The following is a 12316-nucleotide window of genomic DNA, read 5'->3' as shown; positions in this document are numbered from 1 at the left end:
ATATGTGTATAATATGCATTGTCTGTGTATGATTTATGATATTCAGACCCCTACAATTTGCCTATAAATCCCCCTGTTCGTTTTCCCTTGAGTGTGTTAGTTGGGCACCGGCTGGTGTCCCACTTGTATCACACTGATTCTTATATCTATTCTATTCATTGGAAATTAAACTGTCCGGCTGGACATATGATATAGAACTATTTAGTCTATATTTATTTGGATTCATTGTTTCTTGTTTAGGGACCACTGTCTCTGTTGATAAGTAAATACCCAAGGTCCCTAGCTTATTGCTCCTTTGGGTTCCCTGGTGTTATATAAATCACACGTAATTATGTCGCAGCCCATTGTTTTAGTCCACATAGTGAGCTCCAGTTCACAAATTTATCTGTGAAGCAATTACACAAGGGGGTACAGTTTTGCAAGAAAAAGGGTAGCAAAAGTTCATAAAGGAAGTAGAAGAAACAGGGCATTTGGCCTCCACAGGCTCCCAACTCTGCTGTACAAGTCAGATGTCACCAATTGATCCGGCTGTATAAATTGGGTCTCACAATGTGGGCTAAAACATATTGGACTGTACCTCAACATACATGGAGCTTGCAGAGTAGCAAATCGACTTAGGTTGTCCATGCTACCAGCTGTCAAGGTTAACAAGGTAATCGTCAATAGTTTGCCCTGAATGGGCTATGCCAAGATTTCATAGCCCAAACACTATTCCATTCCTTAAGGTGAGTGAAGCAAAATTAATTCCTCCACTCATACAGAAGTGCAAGGCATTTCAGGGAGTCTTGCCTAAATGGCTACACAAAGCCTATTGCAACATCTTTTGGAACATTTGTAGTCTTCCTCAATCAACATGCCAAGCTGAATTAAGGCTTGGTTTGGTAGGATGCAGTGGTTAGGTCATCAGCCTTAAAAGTCTGCCATCATACTAAAGCGGCCTGTTTCTAGCACTTTCAAAGCCATCAAAACATGGACGCAAGACCGAATCCAGTGACTACACTACTGAACCAAGCTTTTGGAAGTAAGTGCATACTGCTTTGGTGGTTCCTCTTTTGCAGCCTTTAAGGCAGTAATCGTCAACCAACTGATTAATAAATCGTGTGTACTAGATTATGAAAATACTATGAATAAACAATTTGTATCTTATTATAACCTCATTTGAATCAATGATGTCACAAGTGTATTAAAGAAACCACCATCTCTGCATTGGCTTCCAATCTATCGTAGGATCATGTTCAAAACCTTCTGCCTCACTCATAATGCTTACCATGGCCTGGGTCCTGACGGCATTAAAACATTATTTCATCATTATGTCCCTACAAGGAACCTCAGGTCAGCAAGTAAGCATCTTCTTACAGTGCCCAGGTTTAAACGGATGAGATGGGGGGGGGAGATCCTTCTAAACGGCTGCTGCTAAATTGTGGAACTCCCTTTCTTTTCTAACGAAATTGCTGGTCAAAGTTCACACACTTTTTTTCGAAAAGGTGCTAAAAACCTGGCTGTTCCCTCAGATGCTGGTCTAGGTGTGCCTCTTTTGCCTGCATGTGGCTTATGCTGTTAGCGCCTTGACGCCCTTGGGCAAAGTTAGCGCTTTATAAATTTTATATTCATTCATTCATTCATAAAAGCAGAATATCAGACAAAAGATAATTAGCCTTTATTTATTCACTCCATCTTCCTTCTTTCGAGTTCAGGTGTGAATTGATATCTAGTCAAAATAAGTTCATCTGTTGCTCAATATATGCATCTGAAAGACTATATTAGCTACAGAATAGTTTAATGAAAATGGTATAAGGACTTGGAGGGAAGCATCGAATTTGAATGTCGATAACCTTTATTTTGTCTAGTACTTTCAAATTTATCGATACTGCTTTTAAAAAAAGTAGAGAGAGAAACGATCTAGGGATTGCTGTATTTTCATGGTCATTTGCCAATTTTTTTTTATTTCTATCTGACTGTATGTAAATTACTATTGCATTTGAAAATGGAAGGTTGATGTACTGCCTTTGCAAGATTTTTAATAATCATCTAATAAAGAATTTTACTCGTTTACACAGGCAGATGGGGCTCGCGTTGGAATTGCCGGACACATAATGATGGGACATTGCAGATATGACACTGCATTAAACAAACTGAGGGGACAAAGAGAGCTTAATGAAAGACAGTGGTAGACTTAAACTTAGATTTAAGTGCTCATATTTCACAGTGCGTTGACATGCCAGTGAGATAAAGGTACGATTAGCCATGCAACGTGCATGCGGAATACTGAGAGCAGACAAACATGATTGAAATGTATACAGTGCAAAGACATACTATAAGGAGACACATCAGGCTCAGATGTGGGCAGTGCAAGAGATACTACAGGGAAGACACAAACAGGGTTCATGTATACGAACATGCTATCTGGAAACAGATAAACAAGGCTCTGCTGTATGTTAAAGGTCAAACTTTGTAAGGAAGGACAGGGAGCTCATGTAGTCATGGTTGCTCTGGCAGGAGCAAGGCAGATTCGTAACATCAAAAAGTGATACCAACTTTGTATGAATATTATTGTAGAAAACAGGCTCAAACTTGTTGGGATTGTGGAGGAAGGGAATAAGTTATGTAGCCTCACGATAGTAAGTGCCGAGGCATGGGCTTCAACCAGGAATCACTTAAAGGCACACATAATGGCGCCAAGTTAGTTATGAATACTGCGCACCGGCTTTCAAGATTTCTAGCCAACCTACGGGTCACAGGTCTACACACCAACCCGACTTTTCTTCTTCAGTGAGATAAAACAATTAATATTAAATTGGGTGCGAAGAGACTAATTACATTTAATTTGTGGTGTGTGATATTTAGAATGGCTTACATGAATGTAATAACTAGCACTACCATGAAATACAACTGGAAATGTAATTAATCGACCTGTTAGTTGACCATAGAACATACACTGATGCTCTAAACATATGCAAGTAAAAATGAGTTTGCCAATATCAAGCAATGTGATTTCATTATCATGGAGCTAAAGGGAGTTTGGAATTCTTGTGCAAAAAGATGATATAGCTGTGTTTTTTTGTATTTCTTTGTTCGTAAAATCTCTCCAACAACCATATGTCCTCCTGCAATGCAAGTAAATATTATTGATATATTTTGAGCAGGAATGGGATTGTGTATTCTTCAACCATTCCAGGAAGCCCAGTGCTTTGTTGAAAAATTCAATAGGGAAAATGCTACTTACTAGTATGCATCTGTTCTTGGCATGTAGAGCTGCAATCTCACACTGAGCATTAGATCGCCACCTGGTGTTGGGCTCGGATAATTGCATGTTGTTGTCGTCTTGGAAGAAGGCTTTGTAGTCACGAGATAGGTGACTCCTCCTTTGGACGACAGTGCGCATGGGCATCGGCTCTATCCTTAGATTGTTTTTCGCCATGATGGAACTGATGGAGTTAGTAGAAAGAGAAAAGAGATGTCCATGTGTGTATATCTAATTAAGATGGGGCTGGAGCGGATACAGGTCCCGGGGAGGCGGCAGGGATGTGAGACTCTGCAGCTCTACATGCCAAGAACAGATGCATACTGGTAAGTAGCATTTTCCGTTTGAGGCATATGAGCTGCAGATCTCACACTGAGCATAGATTATATAGCAGTATCTCCCCTAGAGGTGGTCGCCTGTATCTGTTGCAGTAGTTTGAAATAGAGTTTTGAGGATAGCTTGGCCTACTTCAGCTTGCTGCTTGGCTTGCACATCAACACAGTAGTGTTTAGTGAAAGTATGTGTTGTAGACCATGTTGCTGCCTTGCATATGTCTTCTAGAGGAATGTTTCCTAACAAAGCCATAGAGGCTCCAAGTTTGCGTGTGGAGTGCGCCCTAGAAGGAATGGTTAGTGTTCGCTTTGCTTTTTGATAGCATATTTGAATGCATTTGACAATCCACCATGGAACTCCTGCTTTAGAGATGGGGTTGCCTTTATGTGGTGGAGAGAAAGCTACAAACAATTGCTTTGTTTTGCGAAAAACTTTTGTTCTATCAATGTAATAGAGAAGAGCTCTTTTAACATCTAGGGTGTGTAGAACTCTTTCTGCTACAGAGTCTGGGTTTTGGAAAAACACGGGTAACTCCACAGATCGGTTTAAATGAAACGGAGTAATGACTTTTTGAAGGAATTTGGGATTTGCTCTTAGAACCACTTTATTACGGTGTAATTGTAGAAATGGTTCTTGTATAGTGAAAGCTTGAATCTCACTAACTCTCCTAAGAGAGGTAATAGCCACCAGAAAAGCTGTTTTCCATGTGAGGAAATGCAGTTCACATTTGTGTAGAGGTTCAAAAGGTGGTCCCATGAGCCTGGTAAGAACAATATTTAGGTTGCACTTCAACAATGTTCAACTATTCCTAGCCATGTTCTTTTGAGCAACATCATATACCCTTATACATATATCACTGTTTGTATCTCTTGAATTCATTTATGAAATGTATATCTTTATATAAAAATGTATTGTGATGTATGATAAATGTACAGTGCTTATTATGAGAATCTCAATTGGATAAACAATGAATGTTAAAAAATCAGATCTTTAATAAAAACATTATTTAATAAAGTACCCCCTTTTTTACAATATGTTCTAATGTGTATTGTGAATCCATAGTTATAATAATTTTTTGTTGTCAGTGCAATGTCCATTTAAAACCTATGTTCCTAAATATTCGTTTTTTCAAACAAGAACAATATTTAGGTTCCACACTGGAGAGGGTGGTAACCTGGGAGGAATGATTCTTTTTAATCCTTCCAGAAATGCTTTAATAGCAGGCACTCTAAATAAAGACAGATGTTGTCTATTTTGTAAGTATGCTGCAAGATGTAGGCGTATAGATGTATATGCCAAGTTACATCTTTGTAAATGTAGAAAGTAGCAAATGATATTTTGGATGGAAGCATCTAGGGGATCAATTTGGTTATTGTTGCAGTAAATGGCAAATCTTTTTCATTTAGCAGCATAGCAATCTCTAGTAGTAGGTCTCCTGGCTTCTTTAATGATATTCATACCGTCTGGTCGTAGGTTAAGGTAACCAAACTCTAAGACTTCAGGAGCCATATCGCCAGATTCAATTGGCTTAGATCTGGGTGTCTGATGTCTCCATGTTTCTGCGTTAGCATGGATGGTGTCAGACGTAGCTTTTGGTGTGGAACTAGAGATAGTTCTAGCAGTGTTGTACACCACGGTTGGCGTGCCCATGTGGGAGCTACTAAAATCAGTTTGAGCGACTGTTGTCGTAGCTTACGCACTATCAGGGGTATTAATGGTAGTGGCGGAAAAGCGTACGCAAATCTGCTTGACCAGTTCATCCATATCGCATTGCCCTTGGACAGTGGGTGTGGAAACCTTGCAGCGAAGGTTGGGCATTTTGCATTTTCGTGTGTGGCGAACAGATCTATGTCTGGATGACCCCACTTGTGAAAAAATGGTAGAAGAACTTGCGGATGTAGTTCTGTCGACTTAACAGATCTGCTATCTGATTGTGAACTCCTGGAAGGTGTTCTGCTAATAGATATATGTTTTGAGGAATGGCCCATCTCCAGATGTTCTGTGCAAGCTGGGACAATTGTAGAGAGTGTGTCCCCCCCCCTGTTTTTGTAGTAGTGCATGGCCGTCAAGTTGTCCATCCGGATTAAGACAGCTTTGTTTTGTACTTGTACTTGGAAAGTTTTGAGCGTTAAGAAAATTGCTAGTAGCTTTAGGTGGTTGATATGGAGCGCTTTTTGTTGAGTGGTCCATTGCCCTTGAGTTGTATGATGTAGGAGATGGGATCCACATCCTGTGAGAGATGCGTCTGCTGTAAATATTACTTGTGGAACAGGTTCGAGGAACGGTCGCCCTTTTGCTAAGTTTTTGGTGTTCCACCACTGCAGAGAGCGATGTGTGCGGCTGTCCACCACGCTGATGGCGTTTTTTGAGCAAGAGAGGTGCGGATACGCTCGACTTAACACGATAACGATGGCCGCATGGTAAAAATGCCGTAATCCATTTCAGACAGTGTGACATACCCCACGATATATCTGTTGAGGGCGCGATAAGAAAACAACGCTAGGTGTCCTTGTGCTAAATGCGAAGAGTTATCCTTTCACTGAAAAAACCTTGTTAAATCTTCTGATAATAAGATACTTCCGGATTCAAAATCGAATGTACATAGATGAAAACCGACCCAACATCTCAGACCTTACAAGTTTACCCGTATGAATTAAACTGACGCCAACCAATGAACACGGGACTGTTGACAAATCAGTCTACTACTTATGATCTATATCACTGAATTTCCTGGAGTACTAGTATTCAATATCTGCGCCATTTTACCCGTGTCTGCTATAGGAAACATAACATCTTGCCAATTGAATATAAATGATGCTAAAAGACGGTGTCCTGATGAAGGTAGCAGTGCCGAAACGCGCGTAGTCCCTATTCTGCCGCTAGCCATCATCATATAGATCCGCAGTCCAAATTCTGATTGATAAATATGACTTACAGATGTAAATAATATGTCAAAATGTATCAGATATCTTGAAATATTTGTAAATCCCTATATCTAAAAAATAATAATGAATTTAACAAGCATTTGCAATGCAATAGGTCTCGCATTAGGAAAGTTTGAGCTATTGGTATTGTAAATGGCAAAGTAAATGGCAAAGTTTTTATTTATGTGTTGTTTTTGAAAATAGCGAAATTAATAGCTTTGTCATTTACAATGCCAATAGTTATAGCTTTCGCAAATGTGATACCTATAGCATTTGTAATGCAATATGTACTCCTCTGTAAATCTATTATCTTATTTATCATAAAATGCAACTGGTTTCCCTTCTTTAGACCTCTGCCTAACAAATATATCATATGGGGAAATGCAGAGCTAACCAGAACTGCCGGCGTACATACCACACATCTACAGGTGTGCTTTTAACTCTCACATTCCATTCCATCACAATGTTAAGCACACGATCCTTAATAACTCGATAACTGCACTTTGGTACTCATCCTGCACAACCTACAACTACTTCCCACAAACGCTCAAAACAAGGAACGCACCCTCCCAGCCACATTCCCACATGGTGTAGCTTACCATCCGTGCCAGTAAGGGCTTTAGCACTCCACGGAAGGCTAGTAAGTGATACACAAATGTTACAGTACAATAGCACTTTCTAATGTAAGCTGCACAAAAACACGACTTGGACGACTAAGGCATGTTGGCCAATTTTTGAGTTTTTACACCTTCATGAGGGATGAATGCTCTAGATACACATCAGTCGAAGTATAGGGACAATGTGGCTCCATAGGTCACAATGAAAACCCTCACAGCTTATAAGGCGTGACACTTCGTTTAGCAGGCCTTAAAAAGAAAGGCCGAGCACTCGGATTGCAGTTTTCTCTTACCTTACAACAACTGCGAGGGCAGGGAAATCTTCGCGTGAGCGCGTGCTGCAGTCCGTCCAGAGCTCGTGCCGCCGGCCTGCGACCAGGAAGTCAGGCAGGCCGGGCGGGACAACCGGAAACAGGAAGTAGGAGGACGGGAGCCTACTCCGCCTCCCACGGAAGAGCCGCAGCTGTTTGGAGCACCGGAGCAGGCAGGAGCCTACCCTGCGCCCCGGTGCCAAAGGAGGAAGGAAGAGTCCTGCTGCCGGGCCCTGCAGCTGCCGATGAGAGGAGCCGCCGCCGCACCAAGGAAGCCGGTGAGTGTGGCTTCGCCTTGTTGATGATCTGCGAGGGCGGGGGGGGGGGGCGTGTGTGTGCGCGTGCGGCGGTGGGGGGCTGTGTATGTGTGTGAGCGTGCGTGCGTGTGTGTATGTGTCTTGGAGTCAGTGTGTGTGACTGTGGGGGGGAGAGGGGGTGTGTGTGAGCGAGTGTCTGTCTGCTGTTTGTGTATATGCGCGCGCATGTGCACGGCGCGGGACGGAACGTGCGCGTTCGCGCACCCAAATCTGCCTTCAAAAGCTCGTAACACTTTCTTGTCCTCATTCCCCCCGAGTCAGATAACTATAAGTCTCCAACCTGGACGCATCCTTCGGATGCGAATTTCAGGGTGAGACCTAAAAACTATCAAAAGAACAGAATAAAAAGAAAATGTTTTCTAAAATATTGTTTTGTGGACTTCCAATTCTTGCACCCTGTTTAGTTGTTTAATGTATGTTTGCTATTGTTCACTTTCCTAAAACTCGGCTCTCCACCAATACCAGGTCTGTTAGTTGTCCTTGAGCCTGGTTCCACTGTTGTGCTAGACATTCTTGTAACGGACACATTTGCAGTCTTGCATATGGTACAATAAAGATGCAAGATGCCATCATGCCTATTAGTCTCATGGACACTCTGGCTGGGAGAGAGTGTTGATGTTGAAATTTTGCAACTAAAGCTTGAATGCTCTGTATCCTTGGTGGACTGGGATACGCTACAGCTGTAGACGTGTTTATTGTAGCCCCTAAATATTGATGTACATGAGAGGGCTGAAGGTGCGACTTGGTGTAGTTGATTATGAACCCTAAGTCGTGTAATGTTTGAATTGTCTGAGATGTGTGTTGGACACACTGATTGAATGACTTGGCTTTTATGAGCCAATCATCTAGATATGGGAAGACATGTATATATTGTCTTCTGAGATGTGCTGCTACTACTGCTAGGCACTTTGTGAACACTCTTGGTGCTGTTGTGAACCCGAATGGAAGGACTTTGAACTGATAATGCTGTCCTTCCAGTACAAACCTTAGATACTTCCTGTGAGAAGGATGTATAGGAATGTGGAAGTAGGTGTCCTTTAAATCTAGTGTTGTAAGGAAGTCGCCTTGTTGCAGCAATGGGAGCACTTGTAAAGTGATCATATGAAAATGATGAGTGTGTATATTGATTGAGGGGCCTGAGGTCGAGAATCGGTCTTAGTGTCCCGTCCTTTTTGGGTATTAGGAAATACAGCGAGTAAACCCCTGTTCCTTGATGTTGTAAAGGAACCATTTCTATTGCGTCTTTTTGAAGAAGTGATAGGACTTCTTGTTTGAGCAGCGTAAGATGTTCTGCAGACATTGGACGCTGCCTGGGTGGTATGTGTGGAGGGGTAGATGTAAGTTCGAGGCAGTAGCCATACCGGATAATTTGTCTTACCCACTGGTCTGTTGTGATGGAATTCCAGACAGGTGGGAACTGTGTTAGTCTGCCCACCACAGGAGTGGAATGCTGTTGGGGGAGCAGAGGCAAGTCACTGTTTTGTGGTGGAAGAGGTTTGATTATCGTTATTACCTCGACCTCTTCCTTTATTGTTGTTGCGTCTATAGCCTCCTCAAAAATATCCTTTACTGGAGGATGTCTGTGTATTGGATTTGGAGGATGTCTGTGTATTGGATTTGAAGGAAGCTGAATTGTCTGCTCCAGTCTGTTTGGAGCCTCCTCTATAGAAGGAGCGACGAAAAGAGCCTCCAGCTTGGGTGGATTGCAAAGCTCCCATAGATTTGGCTGTATCAGTGTCCTTTTTCATTTTTTCAAGTGCTGTGTCTACCTCTGGTCCAAACAATTGATGTTGGTTGAATGGCTGATTTAAGATGGTAGTTTGCACTTCCTGCTTAAATCCTGAAATGTATAGCCACGCATGACGTCCAAGTAGGACACTAGTGTTTATAGCTCTAGATGCAGTGTCTGCTACATAAAGTGCGCACTTGATTGAGGCATTTGAAATGAACTTGCATTCTTGTATAAGGTCGTTTGCCTGCGCTTTACATCGATGAGGTAAATGTTGTAATAGTGTCTTTATCATATCTTGCAAGGAGGGCTTGTGTGTTAGCTATACCCCATGTATTGCTAGCCTGGGCCGCTATCTTTTTGCCTGAAGCATCTATTACTTTAGATTCTTTATCAGGGGTAGAGCTTCACCTGATGTTTGTGAGTTTGCTTTTTTCCTGACATTTGACACGACTAGGGAATCTAAAGGCAGCTGTCCTTTAATGTAGGCAGGATCCCCAGAAGCTCTAGGGTTTAGAATCCTAGCACGTACAGGGTCTTTAAATACTTCAGGAGCATGTTTGATGAAGCCCTTTAATCATAGGCAGAATTTGAACAGACTTTTGTGATTCCTCAAAAGTATCCAAAAAAAGTCTTCCTCTGCCTCATCTGAATGCATGGTGACCCCATGATAGATAGCAGCCCTATTCAGTAAATGCCCCAAACCAATATTGTCTTCTGGGGGTTAAGGTTTTGATGGAGATGTATGTGGGTCAGGAATATCTGGCACATCCTGTGGGTTTGGGTACTCCCAGTCTGGATCACCAGTAGGGTAGGGAAAAGGCTCATCTGGGTCTACCCCTCCCCCCATGCTATACTCATCATCATTTTGAGGTGTATGTGGTGAGGAATGAGGAGGAGAGTTCTCAGGAGAATTTTGAGGTGAAATGTTAAGAGGAATAGGAGATGAAGGAGAAGGATGTATAGGAGAAGAAGGTTGCATAGGAGATGTGGCAGAGTCCTTCTTCTTGACGTGCACTGCAGGTGTAGGTGATGTGTCTGACTTCCTATTCCTGTGTGGTGTAGTGGATACATGACCTGTCTTTGGATCAATGTAGATCTTCTTTTGGAGAGGATCAGGTTGGAAAAGGTCTTCTCCTTGCGGAACCGTTGCCGGCGCCGATTTTTTCTGTTCCGGGCGTGGTTGCTGCATATCTTTAGCCTTAGGGGCTGTGACTGTATCCTTTGGCGTAGATTTTTGCACCAAAGGTATTGTTTTTGGAGTCGAAGGCTGTTTCGAGGGCTTGAGCGCATCGGAATCAGGCCTTGTAGGTTTCGGTACCGAAGATATTGGCTTTGGAGTGGAAGCTGGCTTCGTCAGCTACGAGGCGTCAGAAGCAGGCTTCATAGTTTTGTCCTCAGAAGTCGACGGTTTCGGAACGGGGCTTCTTTCGGTTAAGGTGACGAGGGAGCTGGTGGGATCGGCACGTGCGGTTTGCTTCGTACGGAGCTACCGGAAGGCTTGAATATTTTCTTCGGAGCCGGGCTCAATGGCGGGGCTTTCGAAGTGTTTTTCGGTCAAGACTGGGCCCCGGAGGCGCAGTGTTGACCTTTACACCTGCGATTTAGGTGCTGGGTATGGGGCAGGGGCAGTAGTACTCATGCGCTGACCCGATGGTATGAAGTTATCGTAGTCGTCTGCCCCGGATACGATTTGGAGATCGTCTGAATCTTTTTCTGGGACGAGCGGAACTTCTTTGTCAAAGATCTCCACTGGTTCCGGAGCTGATCTCTGCATGTCATGTCGACGGGCACTACGATCTCGGATCGTCTTTTTTGATAGAAAGGATGCATAGGCTGTACAGCTTGACGCGTTGTGTTCTGGCGATAAGCACAGGTTACAGACCTTGTGATGGTCACTGTGTGGAAACTTTGCTCCACACTCTAGCATCTTTTAAATGGTGTCCTTTCCATGAGTTGTAGGCCTCACAGCGTGGATAGGCCCAACGGCCCGCGTCGATGACCGGAATCGAACGGATGAAGTCGAGTCGATGTTTGTTGATACCGGAAGTTGTTTGTAAAGTTTTTTCGCATCGAACTACCGTTAAAGGTAGATTTTGAACTGGAGCGGAAAAGTTACATCCAAACCCAGTGGCGGATTAAAACAATCTAAGGATGGAGCCAATGCCCATGCGCACTGTAGTCCAAAGGAGGAGTTACCTATCTCGTGACTACAAAGACTTCCTCCAAAACGACAACAACATGCAATCATCCGAGCCCAACACCAGGTGGCGATCTCAGTGTGAGATCTGCAGCTCATATGCCTTGAACACTATCCTCCCCAACCAGTGTCAATGGGTTGAACAACCACCTACAGTATAACTGGAGAAGGACAGAATAAGACAGATAGATTACACTTTAAGGAGTCATTTACCAATTAGCATGTGCCAAGCAAGCAATGAAATACATACATTTTTGTCTTGATTTCACAGAAACCAGTATTTTCCATTGACGGTCACTCTACAAGCAGTCCAACAGACAATACCAGTCTGCCCATTGTAACCTCTTTTATGCATATAGAAAGGCTTCAGAACTCTTGTGCAAACCACATACCGTTATGTCCTCAAGTGAGGAGTCGATGATCTCGTAGTTGTCTGGCAAGCAGTAGAACTTCAGGGTGTGCAGGTTGAGGAATACATGGTGGCTGAACTGGACGCTGTGGATATAGGCATGAGATTTCAACCCACGGCCTGAAATGGACAACATCTATTTTTCAGTCAAGTCATAGTAAAAAAAACTTGCTCTGGTTAGCTAAATATTTAATTCAAGAGCACCTGCCTCATCACTAAGCAAGCAGGTTCACAA

General features: G+C 42.9%; 1 protein-coding gene across 3 annotated transcripts in view; it reads right to left on the bottom strand.

Annotated features, from left to right (window-relative positions):
* Positions 1-12316, bottom strand: part of USP39 (ubiquitin specific peptidase 39) — a 92250-nt gene that overhangs the window by 64308 nt on the left and 15626 nt on the right. For all 3 annotated transcript variants that reach the window (XM_086943381.1, XM_086943380.1, XM_086943379.1), the window contains exon 4: positions 12065-12201. In XM_086943381.1, coding sequence (XP_086799507.1) covers positions 12065-12201 — 137 coding nt within the window. The remainder of the gene's footprint in view (positions 1-12064; positions 12202-12316) is intronic.

Source organism: Lissotriton vulgaris, chromosome 11 (assembly GCF_964263255.1).
Source record: "Lissotriton vulgaris chromosome 11, aLisVul1.2, whole genome shotgun sequence".
Classification (NCBI taxonomy): Eukaryota; Metazoa; Chordata; class Amphibia; order Caudata; family Salamandridae; genus Lissotriton; species Lissotriton vulgaris.
This window is presented reverse-complemented; position numbering and strand designations above follow the sequence as displayed.